Source organism: Phallusia mammillata, chromosome 7, assembly GCF_965637545.1.
Source record: "Phallusia mammillata chromosome 7, kaPhaMamm4.hap1.1, whole genome shotgun sequence".
Lineage (NCBI taxonomy): Eukaryota > Metazoa > Chordata > Ascidiacea > Phlebobranchia > Ascidiidae > Phallusia > Phallusia mammillata.
In genome coordinates, this window is record NC_137258.1 from 5,335,266 (window position 1) to 5,362,993 (window position 27,728).

General features: G+C 36.3%; 5 protein-coding genes across 6 annotated transcripts; all 5 read left to right on the forward strand.

The window, feature by feature from the left end:
- The first annotated feature begins 1,454 nt into the window (after positions 1-1,454).
- Positions 1,455-5,913, forward strand: LOC145238381 (microfibril-associated glycoprotein 4-like). 2 transcript variants are annotated; one of them, XM_080101524.1, is made up of 9 exons: positions 1,455-1,950; positions 2,163-2,305; positions 2,452-2,548; positions 3,000-3,096; positions 3,176-3,240; positions 3,305-3,488; positions 5,104-5,269; positions 5,594-5,736; positions 5,823-5,913. In XM_080101524.1, exons 1-7 carry the CDS (start codon positions 1,749-1,751, stop codon positions 5,144-5,146), a joined length of 831 nt encoding a protein of 276 aa, XP_079957650.1. In that variant the 5' UTR covers positions 1,455-1,748; the 3' UTR covers positions 5,147-5,269; positions 5,594-5,736; positions 5,823-5,913. The 2 variants fall into 2 exon arrangements, with proteins under 2 accessions (XP_079957650.1, XP_079957649.1); XM_080101523.1 differs by having other exon boundaries at positions 3,305-5,269.
- Positions 5,212-7,004, forward strand: LOC145237776 (microfibril-associated glycoprotein 4-like). Its single transcript, XM_080100758.1, has 6 exons — positions 5,212-5,269; positions 5,594-5,736; positions 5,888-5,918; positions 6,121-6,217; positions 6,336-6,400; positions 6,970-7,004. Exons 1-6 carry the CDS (start codon positions 5,212-5,214, stop codon positions 7,002-7,004), a joined length of 429 nt encoding a protein of 142 aa, XP_079956884.1.
- Positions 7,005-16,172: 9,168 nt separating this feature from the next.
- LOC145237777 (microfibril-associated glycoprotein 4-like) lies at positions 16,173-17,943 on the forward strand. The gene is made up of 6 exons (XM_080100759.1): positions 16,173-16,359; positions 16,464-16,606; positions 16,721-16,817; positions 17,394-17,490; positions 17,570-17,634; positions 17,696-17,943. The coding sequence occupies exons 1-6, from the start codon at positions 16,173-16,175 to the stop codon at positions 17,941-17,943; spliced, it is 837 nt and encodes a 278-aa protein (XP_079956885.1).
- Positions 17,944-21,751: 3,808 nt separating this feature from the next.
- LOC145237778 (microfibril-associated glycoprotein 4-like) lies at positions 21,752-23,484 on the forward strand. The gene is made up of 6 exons (XM_080100760.1): positions 21,752-21,938; positions 22,040-22,182; positions 22,293-22,389; positions 22,928-23,024; positions 23,107-23,171; positions 23,237-23,484. The coding sequence occupies exons 1-6, from the start codon at positions 21,752-21,754 to the stop codon at positions 23,482-23,484; spliced, it is 837 nt and encodes a 278-aa protein (XP_079956886.1).
- A 1,625-nt stretch (positions 23,485-25,109) lies between these two features.
- Positions 25,110-26,917, forward strand: LOC145238897 (microfibril-associated glycoprotein 4-like). Its single transcript, XM_080102177.1, has 5 exons — positions 25,110-25,199; positions 25,524-25,666; positions 26,052-26,148; positions 26,267-26,331; positions 26,466-26,917. The coding sequence occupies exons 2-5, from the start codon at positions 25,660-25,662 to the stop codon at positions 26,738-26,740; spliced, it is 444 nt and encodes a 147-aa protein (XP_079958303.1). The 5' UTR covers positions 25,110-25,199; positions 25,524-25,659; the 3' UTR covers positions 26,741-26,917.
- Positions 26,918-27,728: the final 811 nt, after the last annotated feature.

Sequence of the window (27,728 nt, forward strand, 5' to 3'; positions counted from 1 at the left end):
CAGCACCAACAAGCTTTCACTACAGTAGCTTTACTTAGGATTCTAAAAAAATCGCAACAGAGTTAAAATATGTCAGTTAGACGTCTAAGAAACTTCTAATATGTCCGCCACCATGTAATGATCAGACGAGAAAGCAAAATACACTTTTATCTTTGATTGTGCTTTGCGTAACCTGTAAAATGTAATTTAACGTCAATAAAGTCAAATACCGCACTGAGACTTGGGCAAAACATGGAAAAAAGCAAGAAACTGCCTATTTGTTCGCAACCATGTAATAATCAGCCGAGAATAGCAATGTGCACTAGCAACAGAAACGAACTTACAAACAAACAAAAGTAGAACGTATGGAAACTCATTCAGATGTTAGAGTTTCAAATGCAAGGGTTGCACGTTATCATATATGGCTAGGGAGTCGACAGACAAGTGCTATAGTGAAAGTATGCAGAAGGCTGACGTTATACGTGCAAAGACACAAAACGCATCATTTGTTTATTGTTTTAGAACAGAGCATTTAATTGTTTTCGCTCGACAACGGATATTCAATATTAAAACAAAGTATGAAACTAAAACCAAAATTTGCCAACAATCGATTGTAGCTCTTGGTCCCAACAAATTATAGCTAATACACAACTATTCATAATGACAACAATGTAATCAGTTTAAACGACTTGTTTATTTGAGGGTTAATGAAAAATCTTCATGTTAAAACAATGATAGCAACCGCAAACCTACCATAACCGTTACGCACAAAAGTTATTTTTCATTATTTTCACATCGTCACGTTAGCCTGCCCAACGTTGTAAACAGGCCTAAAATTAGAGCCGAAACCCATCCCAAACACAAATCGTTTTGGAAAAGCTCAATTAGGCCCGAAAGTTTGATCGACGAGGTATTAAAGCCCTAGGAAAGACCAACACAACAAACACAATAGACAAGTGGTTTTGAACAGGGCGTTTTAGGGCTTTTTGACATTAGGTTAGGTCCTGCAACTGGCTACTTAGCTAGTTAAATTTAGTTAAAAAATACTGATACAAACCGTAAAGTCAAACCCAAATCATTCCTGTTGTTTTTAAGAAACCTAGCCTGAATCCGGCTCGACCTACAACCCTGAGCCCGACAGCCATAGAGCGTGAAACTTTGACCTCAGTTTACTGATAAGCACTAAAGCAACGAACAAACACAAACTTTACCACAACACGTCCAAAATTCAACCATAAAAACAGTTGCAAAACACCTCGATCACAGCCAAATATTGACATGTCGTTGTTTACTATTTCTTAAAATTTCCCAATGGTTTATCTCGTTCGCGAGTTTATTACTGCCGGAAGCTCAAATAAACAGCTATAATTTGCCTTATAAAAACTGAAATTGAACAATGCACTGGAGCAGGAGTCCAAATCCGCTGCAAGAGTAGTTATAAAACACCACAGAAACAAATAAATAAGGTATGTGCAGAGTAAAAAAGGAAATTATAATAATCTTTCTTAAATGTTCAAGTTATGAGAAAATAGTTAATAAAACTAAGTTGGTACGTCATGAAATGCCTAAAATTATTTTCCATTTTGCTACTGCACAAATACTTCCTCTTGGTAAACGTGCAGGGGGTAATTCAGCTATAGCTATGTACACATCAGATCGCAGAACAAAGTTCAAAAACACTTCACATATTGGCAGAAAGTCTATCGTTGCGTCATGCTAGCTGTAGTTTGTTATCAAAACGATCAGCTTTTTTAATTGAAGAATACGCGATGGATTATGTACGAATTCTAGTAGTTTGGTTCGCCTTGACCGGTGTGTCTTTGGCAGAAGAAATGGTGACAACAGCAGTACCCAATAATGTAAATGAACCTCAGTCGTGTAGCTGTGAGGATTTAAGCAATCTTGAAAAGGTGGTGATGGTTATGCAGGAAGGCTTAATGGATTGGAAGGCAAGAAAAACAGAACAAAGGGGTTTGAGCAGATTTAACAACATTGTGCCTATTACAAGACATTGATTGTTTTAAACCTTTCACTAAAGCGCAATATATATTGCTTTCTGTAACTATAAACAAGCACATTAAAATACTAGTTCCAGGCCAAAAAAGACGATTTATGCATGACAACATCACACATTGTTTTGCATTGAATCAACCAAACCTTAAATTAAACACTTTTGTTTGAAGATCGCCTTAAAAACACGACTTGTGAGGAAATTTGGAAAAGCGGTGTGACTGAAAGTGGAGTTTACCCCATTTATCCGTTCCATGACCGCAGCAAATCTCTCGATGTATATTGTGATTTTACAATTGATCTACCAGGGTGGATAGTAAGTTTTTTTTGTCAGTGTTGGAATTTTAAATATTCGATCTAAACTCTGAATCGACAACTGAGGTTCCGTCGTATTTCTAAATAAACCTTAGTTGTCGACTGTAATTTTGAAGTTTGTCGATTTGCCTAAGTGACATTTTGCAGACCTTTCAACGCCGAATAGATGGATCTGAAAACTTTTATCGGTACTGGGACGACTACGTGAGTGGATTTGGACATTTGAATGCAGAGTTTTGGATGGGTATGTCTTTTATTCACCTGCAAAAAATCCACGTTAATTGGTTTATTTTACTACAGAATGTTCTTGTTTTTGTATCATTTTTTTTGTTCGTTTCGATAAAATGAAACTAGTTATCACACGTCTTTAGTGTATAGTGTACAAAAATGAGCAAACAAATCACTTTCGCCATTACGTCTCAAACTCAAAGGATGGAGTTCATTTAGGCATGTAATGTATTTGAAGCACGCACAGCGCAATGAAGGGTGGTTTTTATTTTATGACACAGAAGTTTTCAGTTGCGAACCTTAACCAAAATAATAGTAGCTGTAACATGCTGAAAAAAAAAACAGTTTTACACCACCCTTCGTTTTGTAGCATTTGTTCAATGTATAGCATTGTGTTTACTTGGACCATTCTGGCGCATCGCTCGAAATAATGTAGACACCGTGTTTGATGCTGTATATTTGTACAGGATTGGAAACTCTGCACCAACTCACTTCAGAGCGAGAATACGAACTCAGAGTAGATATGGAAGATTTTGAGGGACAAACCAGATTCGCAAAATACAGGTATCTATTTTGGTGATCTAGAGTTGTTATAAAAAACTTTTCAGTCGTTTCATATTCCACGGCCCAAATCTGTTTCTAGTACATTTAAAGTGGGAGACGGAATAGGCTACACTCTCCAGGTCAATGGGTATTCCGGAAACGCAGGTTTGATATACCCACGCAAGTAAACATACATTTTAATTAAAAAAAAACTGTGATTAATGTACAGGTGATGCAATGGCAATTCATAACAGAATGAAGTTTACAACAAGAGACAAGGACCAAGACCACGCACCACACAACTGTGCCTCAAAATTCCAAGGAGCTTGGTGGTATAACTACTGCCACGAAACCAACCCAAACGGATTGTATTTGGCAGGACCCCATCACTCTTTTGCTGATGGTGTTGAGTGGTATACATGGCATGGACACTATTACTCGCTTAAAAGAATTGAATTCAAAATCAGAACCAAGTAGTAGGGTTTTTGCAGCAATCATAATTTCTATCAAGTTCGGTTAATTCATTGATGATAATAATCATACATAAAACAATTTAATAAGGTACAATAGAAAATTTCAATTTGGTGTTGATAAAAAAAAGTGAAAACGCTATTTATGGATCCTGTTGATAAATTGTATGAAGATTAGTTTGTCACTAGTTGTTACAAGAGGAAGGCAATGGTAAAATTTGGGTTTAAAATAAAATTAGTCTCTATCGTGGCCACAAACCATAAGACGAAGGCACAACTGAATATTTATATCTGGACATGTAAACAAATTTAAAGTAGGCATGGAAGATTTTGAGGGACAAACAAGATACGCAAAATACAGGTATCAGCTATGGTAATGTACAGAAGTTGATGTTAAAAACGTTTCAGAACTTAGTCGCTTTTGCAAACGAACGTTCAATTGGTAAGAACTCGTTTCAAATACACTAGTTACCCAAAACAATAGAACGACTTTTGTTCAGCAAATACCGTTGTTCTCACGATAACGCTCGAGTCATGATCAAGTGGCTTAGACCTCCTGCGATCGACAGGCACCGCATAACACACGAACTAAAATCCAATAATACAAGTTAACATACTTGTACTAAAAAACAAGTCCAAATCAGTCTAAAAACAAGTTCAAATCTGCCTGAAAAAACAAGTCTGTACATGCCAAATGGCATACTTAGTATATTTAGGATATTACAAACAACTTCCAAACTTTACCACTACAGGATCCTAAATCAACTTCAAAAGCAGTTGCAAAACACCTCGATCACAACCAAATATTGACACGTCGTTATTTACAACGTCATCGAAATTTCCACATGGTTTTTCCCTGGTCGAGAATTTATTACTGCCGTAAGCTCAGTTAAACAGCTATAAACTGCCACGTAAAACTAAAATACAACAGTGTACTTGAATAAAAGTTCAAATTCACTATAAAAGTAGTTAAAAAACAAATAGCCTGCCGTACATATACAATCTGATTTGATAGAAACAAGACAAAAAGAATAACATTTTAATAGTAGGTAGCTAAACCAAACCATCTCAAATGTTCAAGAAAAAAGTTATTACAACAAAGTTTGAAGTTATAAAAAGCGTAAAAATATTCTTTGCGCTAGTGTAGTAATGTCGTAAATTGACTGTGGGGAGGAGAGGTACATTAGTTACGACGATATAGGTACACACATCGAATTGTAAATTAAAGCTCGTAAAATGAACCTAATACATTGACAATGAGTTTTTTTTATTTATTCCCTTGTTCATCGTGCACTTTACTACGCACATTCAGTGTTATTTGCCCTAAGGAAGGCGACCTGCATAGGACGTCGCAACGTCAGTTCCAAATACATTTGCCAGAAGAGGTCTGTATAGATTATATTATGTCTAGTAGAAACAGCTAATAAATGACCAAGAGTTTGTTTGTCTCTGCGCGATGCTAGTTGTAGTTTTTTAGCCAAATGATCGGTTATTTTTACTTTGACAGAAACCGTGATGGGTTTTGTACGAATTCTAGCAGTTTGGTTTGCCGTAACAGGTGCATCTTTGGCGGAAGAAATGATGACAACAGCAGTGTCTGATAACACTCTGTCTAAATGAACCTCGGTCGTGTAGCTGTGAGGATTTAAACAATCTTGAAAATGTGATGACGGTCATGCAAAAACGGCTTGGTGCAATGCAGGAACAAGTACATGCATTGAAAGGCAAGAAAAACTGCAAATTTATCGCTGTACTACATGCCTATGCAAACTACTTTGGTGTTACAAACGCAAAGTTTCACATCGGTTAACTTACACTTGTAGGAATCACAATAGGCATCACCAAACGAAAACCAGGTTACAGACGCCGGTACAACAAAAAAATAATAGAATGCTGATCATATCGATTCAAACTCACATTATGCACCGCAAACTTCGTTGTTTTGGCAGTGCAGTTAAGTAGTTAAAACATAACTAATTTCAAGCGACCTAACACATTGAACTCTTTTTGTGTTTTGTTATCAACCAAAACCTTGCACATGTTTGCAGATCTTCACAAAAACACGACTTGTGAGAAAGTTTGGAACAGCGGAGTAACCGAAAGTGGAGTTTACACAATTTATCCCTTCCATGATCGTACTAAACCTCTTGATGTATACTGTGATTCTACCACTGATCTACCAGGATGGATAGTAAGTTTCCAGTATTACTTGTAGTGTTTTAGGTTATGACTGCTGTAGTGTAGTCAAGGCAATTTGTGCTCCTTTTTTTCGTTTAGACGTTTTAGCGCCGAATCGCCGAATCTGAAATTTTTTATCTGTACTGGAACGATTATGTGAACAGATTTGGGGATATGAATACAGAATTTGGATGGGTAAAGCATAAATCCGGATGATTTAATGCTTCATGCCAGAAGTTTTTTGCAATCAGTATCATAATATTTCACTTTCTTTAATCGTTACAGTATTCACACCTAGATTGTTTTTTTTGTGTGACTTTTTTATCTTTTCGTTCAGTCCTAAAAGTGCCCAGAACAGTGTGCAAACACGTTAGTACTAACGCTTTTCTTTGCACAGGGTTGGAAGTTCTGTACCAACTAACATCAAAGAGAAGATACGAACTGAGAGTGGACATGGAGTATTTTGAGGGAGAAACAAGATTCGCAAAATACAGGTAGCTGTGCAAGGAGTTGTTCCACTTTAATTATTCTTTTTATTTTGAAACCATTTTTCCTTAATATGCAAACAATTATGAAGTTACTGACACAAGGTATTGCATGTTTTTTGTTCAGCACGTTCAAAGTTGGGGAAGGAACTGGTTATGTCTTAAGTGTCTCTGGATACTCAGGCAATGCAGGTAAAGTATTTAAAAGCTGTACGTCATTTGAATGATTATGGCTAAGGGTGAATAACACCAGTCTCTTTGTGACTAAATGACAAATTCAAATGTTTGCATAAACATGGGTTCCCATAACAGGAGAATAATTTTAGGAGACTGTTTGGAAAGGCACAACGGTTCGAAATTTTCGACAAGGGACAAAGAGATGCAAGTTCTTCTAGTTGTGCCTCACTATATAATGGAGCTGGGAGGTACAACGCATGTCATTGCACAAACCCAGATGGATTATATCTGGGAGGCCCACATCATTCATACGCAGATGGTGTTGAATGGTATAAATGGCACGGGCAATATTACTCACTCAAAAGACATTCAAAATCAGAGTCAAATAACGATATATTATTTTGCACGTCCTACAATACAGTAGTTGCAATAACATTACATAGTGGCATTAAAATGATGCTTTGTACAATTTGACCTGAGTATAACCAATCGAATTCTCAATCATATTTTTCAAAGTAGCCCCAATCGCATTTTTCGAAGTAAAATGATTAAGAACGTGTACTGTATGCTGGTCTTTGTTTCAGAAAATAGAATGAAACTCTTGGAGGAGAAAAAATAAATTTGCATGTAGTGACACAAATCGACGAAAAGCGCAAAAATTTTCTCAGCGCAAATAAAAAACGTTTAGAAAATTGGTCCTCAAGCCAGTCAAGAAGAAAGTGACACTGGCAACACTAACAGGCACAATAAGCAAACTAAAGCATAATCTACAAAGTCATAGAACTGTGTTGTAACATATAGCTAAAGTACCGCGCTTTTCTTTTTAAATTTAGAAGAATATGAACCAAATGAATTTCATCGTACGCCAAAAAAGACGTAAGTCGATAGTGACAACTTACAGTAACAAAACCTCTCTTTCATCATGCAGTTGTTTGAAGTGGAAAGTCAAGTACAAGTAACAGCATGCAGAAACACGGCACCTTCCTAATATTTTATGTGCCAGAGAACACAAGGTTATTTCTTACTTATTATTGAAAACGAAAGTAAGGAACCTAACAAATACGATAACAACTGAAAAAAGGGTAACCAAAGAAGGAAGTCTGATAACTAAAACTGACAGGTGAAGTAATGCTTTCCCAACTATGATTAAAGAATTAAAAATTTTAACTTAAATACTGCACAAAAATATTTATTCTAGCTCATTTAAATTGAAAGCAGGAGATGGCTACACACTCCAAGTCAATGGGTATTCAGAAAACGCAGGTTTGATTAACGGACACAATGAACTGTTTTAAAATAAAACTCTGTCGGTCATTTAACGGAATAATGGAATTAAGATTACAACAAGAATCAGGAACATGGCATATAACATTCAGGATCTTACCACTCTAATGTTGATGACATTAAAGTGTCTGCAGTGTCATGAGTATTTGCTTAATAATAGTAAGGATTTTACCAGAATTAAGTAACGATCGCATTCGAGTCGTGATCCCTAACAATCTTAAAATCGATTACGTATCTCTCTGATTAATATACTAGCATCAACTAATTGGTAATAAATCTATTTCAACATCAATAAAGAATAAAGTACTGAGGCAGCGACCACAACAATACATTTTTGATTTACAAAAGCACAGAAGTAGATTTACTGGTTCAAAACTAACCTCAAACATACATCATTAATATGTGCCGCTAAGGCTTTGAATTTCCAAACAAGAAAGGTTTACAACATGTTTACAAATCAATGAACTTGCATAACGATGTTTCCAAGCCCCACTAAAATGGTCAGAAAAGACAGAATGGGTACCGTAAGCCGAACAATAAGTTTTTTTTGTTTGCGGTGGTGTCCAACCATAAACAGTATCGACTTCATTGCAAAGAAGTAGACACACTACAAAAAATTGAAAAAGGCAAGCAACAGGTGGGTTCTTGATTTTGCATTGTGTCACCAGTAGTTTAGGATTAGACCGCAAGTCAACGGTGATTCTAACAATTCATGCCTGTACAGCAATTCGTTTTAGATAACTTAGTAAAGTGAGTTAATGTCTTGTATATTTAAAAAGCATAGATAATTTGAAAGAAAAGTCCTACATTTTGGCAGTGGCTTATGGAAAATAGAAACACAAACATAAATATGACTTACGTTTTCTTTGTCCCGACTTACGTTTTCTTTGTCAAAATATAACGCAAAAAACGCCAGTCCGTACACCCTAGCCAAGCTTAACTCGATGAAGATTGGAATTGAACCTGTGTGTTAGCGCGAAGAAACTTTTAAATGTATGTTAGTATTTGGAAGCTATCCTGCATAGTGGTATTGTAAATAAAAAATGCTAAGGAGCTCATATGGATAAGAAACATGCCGTTAATACGGCGTCCAAAAACATACAATAATTTTCTGCGGCATTATACAACCACAAACGTAAAACAAAACGCAAGCAATGAAAAAATACAAGGCAACCGTTAAGTTGTTGATTTTGTATCATTTGCTGCCAGTAGAATAAAATCTCGACGATACAGCCACGTCAATGAAAGTATCTTAATCAACACACAACCCTATAAGAGGGTTTATAGCCTAAAAGAAAAATATCGTACTGCAGTTTGCAAATGTTTTTTGTGTGTTTCTCAGACAAAAAACAGCTAAAGGAGTGATTAACGCATGGTGAAAAGGTCTGAAATATAACCAAAACACAACAACAGTAATTCAATTGAATTTAACATACTGGACAAAAAGGAGGGCATTTGTTGTCAAATTCAATACAACTTGCCTTCAATACAAATGCATTTAACCGAAAAGTGAGTTTAATTCATAGAATTTAGATGTTGTTTGTAGCGCTTAAAATAACTGTAAGTTTACCTACAGAACATACACCTCGTTGCAAGTTAAGTTCTGGTACAAAATGGAGCAGGTACCCACCCACAAACCAACACACAGCTTAATTATGAAACACCACCAATCAATTGTTAATCTACAGGGCAATAAACATAACAAAATAATATCTACAAAGATATGTACTATAAACGTTCCGAAACAACAAACATATCGAAAAAATAACCATTTCCTCCAATCCCCTGTAACACCAGCTTTTGATCTTTGATATTCATGGGCCCTAGTGTGGCGCACTGGCTGCACCCCACTCTGATGGGGTTTGATCTAACGCAGTAAAATAAACCGATATGCAACCTTGCAAACATGCAAAGCTGCTAATTCTTGAAGAACAAAATATTAAAATAACGTAGAGCAGCGGTTCTCAAACTGGGGTCCGCGGTCCTTTAGGGCAGGGGTCGGCAACCTTTTTTGCACTGCGGACCGGTTTTTAAACTAAAATTTTATTGCGGACCGGTCTTCAAAAAACTACAAATATATAGCTAGAAAAAGGCTTAGATTAGTTTATCATGCCCAGGATATATGGGCAAAATGTTTGAAAGCATTTAACCTGAAAAATTATACGGCCCGGTAACAAACTCCTCGCGGACCGGTACCGGGCCGCGGACCGGCGGTTGCCGACCACTGCTTTAGGGGTCCGTGAGGCAATTTTGGTGGACCGCGTAAAGGTTGAAGTACTTTTATAATCTTATTTTGCGCCAGTTTGTGCCACTGAATAAGTTTAAATCACGGTAGAATTGAGAATCGACTGTCCCCAATTGCTAAACAATAGCTCTTATTGCATGAAAACTGACAAAAATGCAATTGTTGGCACACAATCGTAATGTTTTGTTTGTCTTGTTTGTGATGTTACATGCTTTCTTTGGATTATTGTTAAGCGCAATTTTGCATAACTAGCTAAAATCCTGCAATCAACTTTCGTTTTTCTGAAATACACATTCAGGCTTAAGGACCGCGAGCCCCCGAAACAATGGCAAAGGGTCCGTTTTGAAAAAATAATGACAGTTTGAGATCCACTGACGTAGAGGGTAAGACGAAAAGTTTTTGGCAAGAGTATTTTACAATAAACACAATAGACACCACAGTTAAATAATTTGGAGAACAAAAGCAGGAGAAAGAACTTGAGACTAAATTTGCATCGTTTGTAACCAGAAGAATACGATGTCAGAGATACACCCACAAGCCCACGTTAGCTTAACATACATTCAAACCAAAAGCTCTAAGTAAAATCAACACAAAACAATCTCGGCCAGAACTCATGGTAGATCACAAATTACTTGAATTGAGGATTTGGTTTGCTGGTTGTTCATTAAAAACAGTAGAGTATGTAAAGGGAACACGCAAAAAGTAATGCAGGGAATTGTTTCACTGGTCACATCACACAGTCATGTATGTTTTTGATAACAATTTAATTTAAAATAAATCGAAACCGAAACTGACTCACAGACACCCCGTTGCGCTGACTAACCTAACACACCAAAGCGTAGGCATGCCTTTGTTGTCAGATTAAATATAAGTCTGTCCTAAACCGGATAATGGGTGGATTTTTTAAAAACAAATTTTGTCTGTTGGGATTGTAACAACTGTAGGATGACAGTGAATCACAAACACCTCGTTGCATGTAACATCCTGGCATTAAGTTACGACTGATGCATAAATATACCACCACTGATTGCATGATACAACACAAGTATCACTTCAAAGGTTGCAAAAATAACTGTCCACCTTTAAAGAAAATTTAAACCGCAGTTCCGAGTTAGTATTCAATATTTCACAATACCCAGGCATAAACCAAATTTACAATACTATACTAAAGCTAGTAGTGCACCAAAAGTGTTTGTTGGTCTGAACAGTTTGACCAAATATGTAATTTTGAGATGAATCTTTTCAAGCAACGCTTTGGTCAGTAACACAAGTACGCCAGTTGGCAAACCAGCAGTTAACTGTTTGATAAAATGTTACGTTGGGGGCGAAAATCAGTCCAATTGTACCTAATCATAATACAAGGAAGTTGTTGCCTTGATTATATTGCAACAATTTAGAGTTAGACCATGAACAGAAGAAGGCAACCAGTAGGTGCGTCTTTAAACTTGTCCGTTTGCAACAAGTAAAATAGGATGCTGGTGATACACCCACAACCTTGTTAGAACAATAAGTTTAGAAGCGTGTTAGTTATTAGTATTGTTTGCCAACACTGTGCCAAACCCCAAACCTCAACATTCCCGAAAAAAGACACACTTATTAACGTCGTCAAAAAGCGATTGGGAAAGTGCATTAAAATAGAAGTTCTAACAATCAAGGCATGTTTATGTATATATCTCATCTGTCCTAAGCAGATAATAGGTGAATAGTTTTAATGCAACATAAACCACAACCGAAAGTAAATAAAATACACAAGCCCTTTGCATTTTACATCCTGAAAAAGCGTAGGAGAGCATGAATCAACACCACGCTTTTAACAGGATACTGGAAGCTATAGCGGGTGAGCGTATGTTGTCAGATTCAATATAAAGCTGTTCTCGAACGAATGATGGGCGGAATTTTAAATACAGATGTTGTTTGTTGGGCGTAAAACAACTGTAGGTTTAATGTGAATCATAGATACCTTGTTTCAAACAACTTCCTGGCACTTATGTGTTTAAAGATTGACACATTGTGCACTATATTGTAAGATATAGTGAAGGGGAAAAGGTTGCATCTTCAAAACACTCCACCATTAAATGTTACACGGATTATCAAAACACACAACCGTGAAGCAGTATTTTATAACGTAAAGGTTAAGTATGGTGACAGTCTTTTTTGAAAAAATGTGCGTTGCACACTATAGTAGCATCATGTGATACTCACAAATATGCCGCGAAAAATTTGTTTTTGCAGACTGCAACTACCATCGCATGCTGTAGAACTTCATAGCTAAATGATGGTGCCGTGACAACGCTAAGAGGGAAACACTAAAGTCACAAACAGCAGCTTTCCTATAAGTTAATACAAATGACAGCGTATGATATTACAATGTCAAGCGTGGTGATGTTTCCCTACCTGAGTAAAAATTTGGCGAAATTTGGTTTTAAAACAGATTGGAAATCGTGGTTATTTTAAGCAAATGAAAACGATTGTAAATGGTCTAAAAAGGAATATCCAGTTATACAAGAAGGCATTTATTGCATCAGCAGCTAACTGGTCATGAAAACAAAACCATTAATGTTTGTTCGGTGGGCGATTGCTTCAGGTTAGGACAGATACAACGAGAAAAGGAAACAGAAGCAGCACATGTAGGCGGTAAAAAAGATAAGGCCTATAACCATAAAAGAAAAAAATAGCAGAATCTGGCAGTTTAAAAGAACAACATGTGTGAAAGAACAGTTAGACTTTAAATCGATATCGACGACAGAAGCATTTGCCTAGAAACTTGAACAAAAAGAAAAGAATGGCATTGGTAACAGGATTTTTGTCGGGCATTTTAGGATCAATTGAACTGGAAACGGAGAAAGCTGTCAAAAAGCCAAAGGCATACAACGTTGGAAAAATTATTTTGGTTGCAATGTTCTTTGTAAGCAGTGCGATGTTTGCAGTGTACGAGCCTCATTTCGTTACTTGTTACCCTGTTGATAAACTAGAAACCGAGCAGACCATGGAACAAAAAAATGACGTCGGTTTTCAGTGCTGCTCACAGAAGCCTTGGATTCAGCTCATGAAATATTCTCCGCTGACTTTTCTTGCAGTCACTTGTTTCTATTTTCTGGCTAGCCAAGTGATGGTGGGTTGTTCCAAAACCAACCTCTCCAAAAAAATACAGTCATTCGTTTACCTTTTCCACCAGTTCCGCCGAAGCAATGGAAAATTTGACTATCACAAAGTGAAAAGAAATTACATCCAGCACGATTCACCAGCAGAAATAGTAAAAGACTTTGTTTTTTCCGAAAACGGTCAACTCAGGTACACGGAAGATATTTACCAAGGATACAAGAAAGACGCCACTCTATGTTTAGTTGCAGCAGGTGTTGGAATCTTTTTCGGACTCCTAAATGTTATTTCAGGAGGAATTAATCACCAGCAGTTTCATTGCAACTTGGGCAATTTATCTGAAGGGGTTATTGCGTACAAATGTTTTGTTCTAAATGTTGATGTTTTTATTATTTTGTCCGTCATGTTTTGCGTGCTGGCAATAATCCAAATTGGTTTAAAGTTGGCACTACTCATCGCAATACGGCACATTAGAGACGTAGATGGAAACCCAATACCACTGGGTATATGCTTGCAAAATACCGATTTAAAGTTTTTACTTGTCATAACCAAAACAATTACCGTGAACGAAAGAAGACAGTTCGCGGATTATTTGCAAGATTGTATAAATAATCCGGAGGCACATGCACTTCCATTGGTTGGTAATAATAATGGACAGTGTGTACAACAATAACATGTAAATCCTGTGGATCTAGGTTTACCCAATCAGTAAACAATGTTGTTGTGTTATGCTTTGTGCATGTTTATGTAATAACAATGTATCTAAACAAAGTAATGTATAGCAATGCTTTACCGTCGATGATCGTATACAGAAGAAAAAAAAAAACTAAACAGCTACACCGCTTCAATAACTGATCTGGTGGCATATCTCAAAGTTCCACAACCTTTTTCAATCATGTTTCTCATCAATACAAACCTTTCATCAAGCATTACTTCTGATTTTCGTCTTTCGCAAACACCTATTTCACATACGCAACTTAACTTTACGTCGAGCCGAAAACCAAGCACCCAGAAAGGAACGCATACAAGTTTGTGACAATATAAAAATTGTTTAATGTAATGGAACACCAAAGTGTATGGAAATTCGTTTGTGTCAGATTTAATAGAGGTTTGATTTTGGCAGAGAGTTACAAATTTTAAAATAGAATAGAAACAATACAAGAGTCCGTTTGGTGTAAAATAGCGGTACGCTAATCGTGCATATCTCATTTCATGTTAATTTTGGTACTGAGTGAAGTAAATAATGACGCTTAAATTAACATCACATCACATTAACAATAGAATGTGGCGTGTTTATACCACCGCCGATGACAACATTCGTAACAAACAAACACAATGCTTCACAATAACTACGGCAATATGCAGGTCCAGCTTAAAAAAGAACGAGTCTAGCTTCAAAAGGTCGACACATGTACAGTAACTAATGTCAGTGAATTTATTATATCTTCAACAAAGTTATGGTTGGATGAACTGTTCGGTCAAGTAAAACATTTCCAGTGAGATTTGTAAGCATAAAAACCCACGTTTAAGTTATGCTTATACCATTAAAGTCATGTATAGCTCATTTAAATAATATTTCGTAATACCAGATGATTGTTTTTAACTGAAACAAGTTGTAGTAATTTGGCCCACGAACAGAAAAAGGTAATGAATTGGTAGGCCTTTGCAACGTGCTCGGCCAGTAGCATAAGAGATACACTAGTTGTATGCGATTCCAAGGATATTAGATGTTCTACACATTCTAAAAAAAATTTCAATGCAAAAAAATGATATTGGTAGCATTTACCCTTATATAATAAAACGTAGGACAGTATAATTCAGCTTTTAACAGGAAACTGGAAAGTATTGTTTGCTGTCTAATTCAACAAAACCCGAAACATTTTAACTGCATGGTAATGGGCGGCATTTTTAACTACGGCTGTTCTTATAACAGCACAAGACTGTATGTTGAATATGAGTTATAAGTCAGACGCCTCGTTTCATGCACAATCCTGGCACGGATGATTGTAAAGACAAAAACACTATTGTAAATTATATTACAATTGGTTCACAGGAAAATGTTACATATAACACGGCAAACAAACGCATTTCGTCATATAAGCTACAAAGATGCGGACCACGGCTGATTTTATTTAAGTATCGCAGAGAGAATAATGAGTTGTGAACGCCAGCACTGCTACAACAACCCAAAACAAATTTTAGTGTGAGAGAAAAACGTTTCGTACATAGGTTCTCATCTTGTTTACTACCATATTTTAAGATAAGATGAATGTTTTTTTAAGATGAATGTTTGTCAGTAAACCAGCAACCCAATTTGTTGGGCTTTAAGATTAATCAAAAGCCACATATATTGTTAGAAAGTGAGACGTTTTCTCAAAGGAAAATTTGAAAACCATTGACACGGCTGTATTAAATACACTATTATTAGTTGCACACGCAAACTATAATGAACACTACATAGCTTTAAGCTAGTATTGTTTGATATAAAAACCAGGTTATTTTCTATATGCTCAACGTGTAACCCTACATTTCAGCATTGAAGTAGTGTATTTTTCATGGGATTCAAGCCCACGACCCTCCAAAAACAAATCCTTTTTGTATGTGTTTTTGTCAGCACATACGTTCCAAATCATTTTCGCAAAGCACGTGGGAACTGATCGTTCCGGCGCCATATGGATTATATTACGTCACGACAGTGTAGTTTAATCATACGAAGAAAGCTAATTCTGCAAATAGAACAAAACGTAGGCAATTTTCGCCCCATATGCGTCAACATTGACTGCACTTGAGTAGTAATTAAACATACTTCACCTTCTAATAACCTTCAACTTCAACTGTTTTAACTTCAGGATCAAAAATGTTTGCTGAATTTCGACAACGCGGTATTTCTCGTCCTGTGTTTTTTACCACAAATGTTGGCATAAAGTTAAAAAAAGACAACACTTCCCCTCTTAACCACGCATGACGTATGCAGTGTCGAACGAAACACGTACATACATGTTTGTACAGTTTCGCCAATGACACGAGTATAGTTCGGTCGAAGATACCAGGGAAAGTATATATAAACATCGTGCAGCGCAGGTTGAGAAACTGTCTCGGTTGTCTATGTAGTAACATACAAGCTAAGCTAAACGCATTTCAACGGAAATCGATACAGTTATGGGTTGTTCGCAAATAGTTGTTAGTTTTTGCGCTGCTCTGCTTGGCATTGGTTATGGACAACGATCAGAAATCGTTCCATTTGATCCATATACATCGAACGATTTGTCTATTTGTCAGTGTCCAGATATCAACGACTTACAAAGCGCAGTGGCTGACCTGTACGAAAGACTTGACTTGTTGGAAGGTGAGAATATGATTACCCACATATTTAAGACATTGAATAACAAAATTAAAAAAAATAAGCAATAAAAAACAAAGAAACCGTTGCAACCCTAACGAAATTCTTAGAACGGCTGAAAAATACGACTTGTGAAGAAGTTTGGAAAAGCGGAGTGACCGAAAGTGGAGTTTACACGATTTATCCTTTCCATGACCGCACTAAATCTCTTGATGTTTATTGTGATTTCACTATTGATTTACCAGGATGGATAGTAAGTCTGCTCTATTATTTGCAATTCAAAAATGTTCCAACCACACCCACAATTGAAATGCTAATATTATTGTAAAGTTATGCTCTGTTACGCCTCATAATTCAACTTACTTAGACATTTCAACGCCGAATAGACGGATCTGAGAATTTTTTCCTCTACTGGAATGATTACGTGAACGGATTTGGAGACATGAATACAGAGTTCTGGATAGGTATGACTTTTATCCACAAGTGAAACACCACAATTTTGTTTGAATTCGGTGTTTGTGCTTAGTTTCTTGTTTTCCGTTTTAAACAAATAAGGTATCAGTGTAAATATCAAAACCGAAAACGGGAATTGGCCAGTTTAGGATGATATATCTTTACTGAATTTGCTTTTAAGATGGTCTTTGCGCCACCTTTCGATACTCCCAATTTGAGTGTGAATTCTTACGTTACTAGAATTTCCAGCTACAACGGTAAGCAAAAACTTTCGTGTTAACAGGAGTCTGTTCGATATACCGCGCCGTGTGTTTCGGTTATTCATAATAGACTAAAATATGGTGTAGTAAATCAGTAGTTCTCAAACGGTGCGTCGTTTCAATTTTCCAAGGGCGTCGCAGAATAGTTCCGTTTAGTGGCTTTTTATGTTTTGTATCAATAAACACAACTTTAAAAATAAGTTTCCTCATTAACTTTTATTTGCTGGTGCGACGTAAGATTAGAAAACTTTTCCAGAGGCGTCGCAACAAAAAAAGTTTGAGAACCACTGGTGTAAACGGTGTAATTTCTTTATTTTGTTCATACAGGATTGAGAACTCTACACCAACTGACATCAGAGCGACCGTACGAACTTAGAGTAGACATGGAAGATTTTGAGGGACAAACCGGATATGCAAAATACAGGTAGCTGCATGATGGACTAGGGTTGTTATCAAAATACTCCCAGACGTTTTATATTGCATGGCATGAAATTTATTTTAAGCACATTTAAGGTGGGAGCAGGAGTTGGTTACACTCTCCAGGTCAATGGGTACTCCGGAAACGCAGGTTTGATATACCCACGTCAGTAAACATATTCGAATTAAAAAAAATTGTTGGCAACTTGCAGGTGATTCCATGGCAACTCATAACGGAATGAAGTTTACCACAAGAGACAGAGACCAAGACTACGCACCACACAACTGTGCCTCAAAATTCCAAGGAGCTTGGTGGTATAACTACTGCCACGAAACCAACCCAAACGGATTGTACTTGGCAGGACCGCACGACTCTTTTGCTGATGGCATAGAGTGGAATACATGGCATGGTTATGATTACTCTCTTAAAAGAATAGAATTTAAAATCAGAATTAGGTAACGTTGGTTTTTGCAGCAAAAGTAGTTTCTAGCAATATCAACATCGGTTAATTCATTTATGATAATCAAACATTAAACAATTTAATTGAGTACAATAAAAAATTCCGATTTGGTGTTAATAAAAATAAAATGAAAACGGTATTTGTGGACCTCTTGATAAATTGTAAGAAGATTAGTGTGTCACTAGTTTTTAAAAAAAGAAAAGCAAAACTTGACACAACAGGATATTTATTTCTGGACATGTAAACTTTTTTACTGCGACCACTTATCAAAACGTAATCGTTAATGTTTCTCGTGCAGTAATTTGCAGTCCAACTTGCTCATAGTAGAGAGATGAGCAAACTTTTCAGTAAAAGGGCCAAAAACACTAAAATCAAAAGTGGGCAAAAATATCTGAAATTTCTAAGGTTTTAACATCAGTAACTAAATGTACATGAAAACAAATCATGTCTTAACTATTTTTCCGCAACCAAATTTTTGCCATCTCATATTTGTTGCCATCTGAGAAGATTTAAGGTCGAGATTCCGCAGGGTTTCAAGGCATTGTGGTCTTTTTTTATTATGCTTTGCATAACTTTATTTTGTAAAAAACGTTTCCTGCCAAAAATTGTAAACAGAACAATAAATGCGAATAAACTGAGAAAAACAGTCGGAGTAACTCTGGGGTTGACCTTAAGTGCATAAGACTGCTATGTCTAATTGTCTTATTATCTCAGGTGTAATTACGAATACAAAACTCAAGTAGTCCTACTCAGATACGTTTAGTTTGAACTCAAAATTTATGTTTTCCGCACGTTAGTGATTGACGTTGCAAAACATACATTCCAACCTCCAGAACAAAACTTTTTATTCTTTTTTTACAAGTTTAAACGAAGAAGTAGGAAATTAAAATGATCCCAGAATGCGAAAACATCTTCAACCACGTTGTCATTTTTTTGCAGTATGATTTTGTTATTGGTAATTTATATGCTTGGAAGGTCGTAAGTAAGTTCGCATGAAGACCAGCATTCGCTACAACACACTTCAACAATGCTGACAGTTACATGTCAATCAAAAAACTACTTCAGAACCCAAAACTTTAAAGTAAACTGCTTTTGAAAGTCTATTATCAAATCAACTAAAATCGTTGTGACCGAAGATTGAATTAAAACTTACATACATCAATCAAGTTCGGAGCCAGAAAGACAATACTCAAGACAACTAGTTTTATTCGCATAACTGCTGACAACTAAAATATTGCAACAATACACTGCAATTTAGTCACTTTTTTAGTGCTGTATCAAAATCTATTTTAAATAGACAGTTTTCATACACACTGACCCGGTGTCCATTTATTAACGTTTAGTTGAGTACATGATAGTAACCTGTAAAATAACGGATTTGGACTTCAGTACATTCGTCGACTTTTTTCGAAAAAAGTAATCCTCAAAACATGTTTTTATGTTTGTGTATGAGTCAAGTCCCTGTTTTTGCAAATGATTGTACATTTAATTGGCTTAAATTCAATACGGTGTGATGTACCGATATCCCAATCAATTAAGAAACCCATTTTCATCGCTTACAATTAAAACTAAGATCAGTGTACCGTGACATGTCACCCACGAGCGAAGTAAGTAACACAAGTAACGTACGTCACCTGTAAAAACAGTAGAGCTACTTCCACAGGAACTCACAACAAGCCGGTTTAGGAATTTCCGGTAAGTGACGCAACGGAGCATAAGCGTTTACGGTGACAATAATAGCTGATTCAGCAGTTATTGTCACAACCCTTTAAATTGCCTCGAACAGTAAACGTAAAGAGAACTCTGAATCATTGACCATATATTTTAAATACATACTACAAGAGTTTTACGCTAAGAGAACTCCAAACAGATAAGAAATTCCTATAATGTGATAACTGTGCAAAAGAACCGGTTTACAATTTTACGACAGATAATTCAGTTACTATCTAAAGACTATCAAAAGAACCGCTTCGTGGACAACTATTTAATGGCGCAATATCGTGCGTAAACTACCTATTCTTAATGTGGCAAAAACGATATATTGTAACATTCTTCTGTTGGTAGCATACTAAAGAAGCAGAAAAGTTTTGTGTAGCAAACAAGAAACAGTTTTCCAAAGGCCTGTGCTTTAAAGTTTTTTTAAGACACTGACACGTGTATTGTTGGATTTGGTGAAACCTTTCAAAATTACATTTATTACAGGCCTATAGAAGGAAAAAATGAGTTCTTTCGCCATCTGTTATAGTGTCTGAACCATATCAATAGGTATATCCATCTTGTTTGTTCGTTTGACAGAAACAGACACTAACCAAAGAAAAGTACGAGGTGAATACAGGCTGCGATCAGCCGATAATCATGTTTAAACAAATATCTTGACTCAGCGCACAAACAAGTTTGTGTTTTTCGTAAAAGCAAAAATTAACTGCATTTCTTTACCACAACTGTAAACTAAAGTTTAACCCTATTTGTAAACACTAACCAATAAACATTTTTGGTATTTACTCGAAACATTAGAGTTACTCAATTTATTTGTGCTATTCTGTGGTTACCTCTAGGTAATGTGGTGACAAGGTTCCAGTATCCACGAGGTAACGCGCTTTGCTCACACAACGTTAATTGTTGCGCAAAATAAAGGCTATTTTTGCTAAACAGCAAAAAGTTTGCCTAGCAGCGTATCATGTCTATAATCACAAACATATCAATCACTTTCTTCACGTTTTGCATGCAAGAAGCTGAAATGGAGAGTTTTACACATTTGGGGCTAAAAAAGTCGTCACTGAGCTGACCAGTATATGACTTTGAAATACCAAGCAACGCACTTTTTTCAATAGGTTTTCAACAACTGGAGTTTGTATTTATCATTTAGAAAATATGAAATTGGCAAATTCGATCTCGTTTAAAAATTATTTTATTTTATAATGCAAACAGCACTTAAATCAAAAGTGTTTGAGAGTTTGCCAGTTTAATCAGAGTTGGAAACGCGACTGCACATAAAATGTTACTATACACAGTTTGCTTTGTCGCACGTTTACAGTGGGACACATGGTAACCACTTGAAGCAGTCACACAGGACCTGACGCCAACCCATAGGCGCCGAGTTTTACAAAATGCAAGGTGGCGGAGGTAAAATATGACGTCACTAATGGAGACAACCTCAAGACAAATTCAACGCCCAACTAATTTCTAAACGAATGCGAGGTTCGTCAAAAATATAAAACATTAAATTTTGGAAAAAAAAGTATTTGAAACACTTTGCTAAAGCATTGGTTTAGCAACGTATAAAAAATGTTTCGTCACGTTGTTGTTTCTTTGTATCAGCTAAAATAACCTTTACTCACAGTACAATCGCATTGTACACAATAGTAGCTGAAATTGACTATAGTATTGTTGCCATAGCAACAATTGTTTGTTTGACGTTATAAACAAGGTACTAACCAAAACAGGCCACATTTTGTTGCTTTCCAACTCACGCTTGTTTAAAGCAGATCGTTTCTGATTTTCTTCAGGTTTCACGATGTTTTGACAAAAAACAAGCCAAAATATGAACAGTGGCCGCCATGGTTCTTAAAAAAACCAACGTGGAGGCGCCACCCCGCCACCGCCAATTAGGCGCCTATGCGCCAAACAGTACCAAAATGTATTTGTTTTTTTAATGCTTTACGCCAGAAATAGTATATAAAGAGTGTCCAACGCGGGATGGTTCAGTGTCTAGGGATAGAGTTTTTGAGCAACGTCTGACTACGAGAAAAAATCTGCCCGTGTGATAAAAAGTTTTCTTAAAGTATTGCAACCAAAAACGTAGCAGATATGAGTTATTTGCCAATTGTGGTTAGTTTTTGTGCTGCTCTGCTTAGCAGTGGTTACGCACAACGATCACAAATCGTCCCGTTTGATCAATACACATCGAACGATTTATCTATTTGTCAGTGTCCAGATGTCAATGACTTGCAAAGCGAGGTGGCTGACATGCAAGAAAGACTTGACATGTTGGAAGGTGAGAAAAAGATTTGCTGACATTGAAAAACAAATTACATAAAAATAACATGTAACAACAAAAAAACAAAGAAATCATTGCAGCCCTAACGAATTTCTTAGAACGGCTGAAAAATACAACGTGTGAGGAAGTTTGGAAAAGCGGAGTAACCGAAAGTGGAGTTTACACGATTTATCCTTACTTCGATCGCACTAAATATCTTGATGTTTATTGCGATTTTAGCATTGACCTACCCGGATGGATAGTAAGTTCGCTCTATTATTTGCAATTCAAAAGCGTTTTAACCAAAATCGAAGTAATGACATCTACCGCAAGGTTGTGTTCTGTTATGCAACAAAATGTAACTTACTTTAGACATTTCAACGACGAATAGACGGATCTGAGGATTTTTTTCTCTACTGGAACGACTACGCAAATGGGTTTGGAGACCTGGATACAGAGTTCTGGCTGGGTACGACTTTTATCCATCTGTAAAACACGAAAATTTCGTTAAATTTCAAATAGGATCTTTACGTGTGGAAATACATAAATAGTATAGAGTTAGTATCTTTTTTTTTGTTTAAAGATACATAAATAAACAAATTATGATGGTTGAGCGGTTTATTTCATTAAACCCGAGCCGCTAATTACGATTTCCTAAACAGAAAAATATAACAGAACCAGCAAAAAAGCAATCTGTATTATGTTTTGTGCTTTTTTCAAAACAGCACATAGAAAAATATGCAAGATAACAGCTACTGGGCGGTAGCAATGAAGATTAACATACGAAGATTCGTCCATGCAAAACCATAACGAATCAGATTCGTCCATGCAAAAACCCATAACAATAGAGTGGTTATCAGTTTTGCTTTAAAAGTGGTAAAACGGGAATGTATGAAATTCCTGAATTCCGTGTAATGAAGCCTATTGATATTTACATTTTGGGGGCATTTTGTTTTTATTGAGACTAAAATATTGGGTAAATAATGTATTTTCGTATATTTGTACAGGATTGGAAACTCTGCACCAACTGACATCAGAGCGAGAATACGAACTCAGAGTAGACATGGAAGATTTTGAGGGGGAAATCAGATACGCGAAATACAGGTATCTACATTGGTGATGTACCAAGGTTGTCATCAAAAACCTTTCAGTGGTTTTATATTCCACGGCACAAATTTGTTTTTAGCACATTCAAAGTGGGAGGAGGAATAGGTTACACTCTCCAGGTCAATGGATATTCCGGAAACGCAGGTTTGATATACCCACGCCCGTAAACATTTTTTAGTTTAAAAAATCCGTGGGTAACTTAATTGCAGGCGATGCCATGAAGGGGAATAACGGAATGAAGTTCACAACAAGAAACAAGGACCAAGATATTTATCCAAATAATTGTGCCTCAGAATTCCAAGGAGCTTGGTGGTATAATGCATGTCACCTTACTAACCCAAACGGATTGTATTTGGCAGGACCCCATCACTCTTTTGCTGATGGTGTTGAGTGGTATACATGGCATGGACACTATTACTCGCTTAAAAGAATGGAATTCAAAATCAGAACCAAGTAGTAGGGTTTTTGCAGCAATCATAATTTCTATCAAGTTCGGTTAATTCATTGATGATAATAATCATACATAAAACAATTTAATAAGGTACAATAGAAAATTTCAATTTGGTGTTGATAAAAAAAAAGTGAAAACGCTATTTATGGATCCTGTTGATAAATTGTATGAAGATTAGTTTGTCACTAGTTGTTACAAGAGGAAGGCAATGGTAAAATTTGGGTTTAAAATAAAATTAGTCTCTATCGTGGCCACAAACCATAAGACGAAGGCACAACTGAATATTTATATCTGTACATGTAAACAAATTTAAAGTAGGCATGGAAGATTTTGAGGGACAAACAAGATACGCAAAATACAGGTATCAGCTATGGTAATGTACAGAAGTTGATGTTAAAAACGTTTCAGAACTTAGTCGCTTTTGCAAACGAACGTTCAATTGGTAAGAACTCGTTTCAAATACACTAGTTACCCAAAACAATAGAACGACTTTTGTTCAGCAAATACCGTTGTTCTCACGATAACGCTCGAGTCATGATCAAGTGGCTTAGACCTCCTGCGATCGACAGGCACCGCATAACACACGAACTAAAATCCAATAATACAAGTTAACATACTTGTACTAAAAAACAAGTCCAAATCAGTCTAAAAACAAGTTCAAATCTGCCTGAAAAAACAAGTCTGTACATGCCAAATGGCATACTTAGTATATTTAGGATATTACAAACAACTTCCAAACTTTACCACTACAGGATCCTAAATCAACTTCAAAAGCAGTTGCAAAACACCTCGATCACAACCAAATATTGACACGTCGTTATTTACAACGTCATCGAAATTTCCACATGGTTTTTCCCTGGTCGAGAATTTATTACTGCCGTAAGCTCAGTTAAACAGCTATAAACTGCCACATAAAACTAAAATACAACAGTGTACTTTATAAAAGTTCAAATTCACTATAAAAGTAGTTAAAAAACAAATAGCCTACTGTACATATACAATCTGATTTGATAGAAACAAGACAAAAAGAATAACATTTTAATAGTAGGTAGCTAAACCAAACCATCTCAAATGTTCAAGAAAAAAAGTTATTACAACAAAGTTTGAAGTTATAAAAAGCGTAAAAATATTCTTTGCGCTAGTGTAGTAATGTCGTAAATTAACTGTGGGGAGGAGAGGTACATTAGTTACGACGATATAGGTACACACATCGAATTGTAAATTAAAGCTCGTAAAATGAACCTAATACATTGACAATGAGTTTTTATTTATTTATTCCCTTGTTCATCGTGCACTTTACTACGCACATTCAGTGTTATTTGCCCTAAGGAAGGCGACCTGCATAGGACGTCGCAACGTCAGTTCCAAATACATTTGCCAGAAGAGGTCTGTATAGATTATATTATGTCTAGTAGAAACAGCTAATAAATGACCAAGAGTTTGTTTGTCTCTGCGCGATGCTAGTTGTAGTTTTTTAGCCAAATGATCGGTTATTTTTACTTTGACAGAAATGGTGATGGGTTTTGTACGAATTCTAGCAGTTTGGTTCGCCGTAACAGGCGCATCTTTGGCGGAAGAAATGATGACAACAGCAGTGTCTAACAACACTCTAAATGAACCTAGGTCGTGTAGCTGTGAGGATTTAAACAATCTTGAAAATGTGATGACGGTCATGCAAAAACGGCTTGATGCAATGCAGGAACAAGTACATGCATTGAAAGGCAAGAAAAACTGCAAATTTATCGCTGTACTACATGCCTATGCAAACTACTTTGGTGTTACAAACGCAAAGTTTCACATCGGTTAACTTACACTTGTAGGAATCACAATAGGCATCACCAAACGAAAACCAGGTTACAGACGCCGGTACAACAAAAAAATAATAGAATGCTGATCATATCGATTCAAACTCATATTATGCACCGCAAACTTCGTTGTTTTGGCAGTGCAGTTAAGTAGTTAAAACATAACTAATTTCAAGCGACCTAACACATTGAACTCTTTTTGTGTTTTGTTATCAACCAAAACCTTGCACATGTTTGCAGATCTTCACAAAAACACGACTTGTGAGAAAGTTTGGAACAGCGGAGTAACCGAAAGTGGAGTTTACACAATTTATCCCTTCCATGATCGTACTAAACCTCTTGATGTATACTGTGATTCTACCACTGATCTACCAGGATGGATAGTAAGTTTCCAGTATTACTTGTAGTGTTTTAGGTTATGAGTGCTGTAGTGTAGTCAAGGCAATTTGTGCTCCTTTTTTTCGTTTAGACGTTTTAGCGCCGAATCGCCGAATCTGAATTTTTTTATCTGTACTGGAACGATTATGTGAACAGATTTGGGGATATGAATACAGAATTTGGATGGGTAAAGCATAAATCCGGATGATTTAATGCTTCATGCCAGAAGTTTTTTGCAATCAGTATCATAATATTTCACTTTCTTTAATCGTTACAGTATTCACACCTAGATTGTTTTTTTTTGTGTGACTTTTTTATCTTTTCGTTCAGTCCTAAAAGTGCCCAAAACAGTGTGCAAACACGTTAGTACTAAAGCTTTTCTTTGCACAGGGTTGGAAGTTCTGTACCAACTAACATCAAAGAGAAGATACGAACTGAGAGTGGACATGGAGGATTTTGAGGGAGAAACAAGATTCGCAAAATACAGGTAGCTGTGCAAGGAGTTGTTCCACTTTAATTATTCTTTTTATTTTGAAACCATTTTTCCTTAATATGCAAACAATTATGAAGTTACTGACACAAGGTATTGCATGTTTTTTGTTCAGCACGTTCAAAGTTGGGGAAGGAACTGGTTATGTCTTAAGTGTCTCTGGATACTCAGGCAATGCAGGTAAAGTATTTAAAAGCTGTACGTCATTTGAATGATTATGGCTAAGGGTGAATAACACCAGTCTCTTTGTGACTAAATGACAAATTCAAATGTTTGCATAAACATGGGTTCCCATAACAGGAGAATAATTTTAGGAGACTGTTTGGAAAGGCACAACGGTTCGAAATTTTCGACAAGGGACAAAGAGATGCAAGTTCTTCTAGTTGTGCCTCACTATATAATGGAGCTGGGAGGTACAACGCATGTCATTGCACAAACCCAGATGGATTATATCTGGGAGGCCCACATCATTCATACGCAGATGGTGTTGAATGGTATAAATGGCACGGGCAATATTACTCACTCAAAAGACATTCAAAATCAGAGTCAAATAACGATATATTATTTTGCACGTCCTACAATACAGTAGTTGCAATAACATTACATAGTGGCATTAAAATGATGCTTTGTACAATTTGACCTGAGTATAACCAATCGAATTCTCAATCATATTTTTCAAAGTAGCCCCAATCGCATTTTTCGAAGTAAAATGATTAAGAACGTGTACTGTATGCTGGTCTTTGTTTCAGAAAATAGAATGAAACTCTTGGAGGAGAAAAAATAAATTTGCATGTAGTGACACAAATCGACGAAAAGCGCAAAAATTTTCTCAGCGCAAATAAAAAACGTTAAGAAAATTGGTCCTCAAGCCAGTCAAGAAGAAAGTGACACTGGCAACACTAACAGGCACAATAAGCAAACTAAAGCATAATCTACAAAGTCATAGAACTGTGTTGTAACATATAGCTAAAGTACCGCGCTTTTCTTTTTAAATTTAGAAGAATATGAACCAAATGAGTTTCATCGTACGCCAAAAAAGACGTAAGTCGATAGTGACAACTTACAGTAACAAAACCTCTCTTTCATCATGCAGTTGTTTGAAGTGGAAAGTCAAGTACAAGTAACAGCATGCAGAAACACGGCACCTTCCTAATATTTTATGTGCCAGAGAACACAAGGTTATTTCTTACTTATTATTGAAAACGAAAGTAAGGAACCTAACAAATACGATAACAACTGAAAAAAGGGTAACCAAAGAAGGAAGTCTGATAACTAAAACTGACAAGTGAAGTAATGCTTTCCCAACTATGATTAAAGAATTTTAGAACTTAAATACTGCACAAAAATATTTATTCTAGCTCATTTAAATTGAAAGCAGGAGATGGCTACACACTCCAAGTCAATGGGTATTCAGAAAACGCAGGTTTGATTAACGGACACAATGAACTGTTTTAAAATAAAACTCTGTCGGTCATTTAACGGAATAATGGAATTAAGATTACAACAAGAATGAGGAACAAGGCATATAACATTCAGGATCTTACCACTCTAATGTTGATGACATTAAAGTGTCTGCA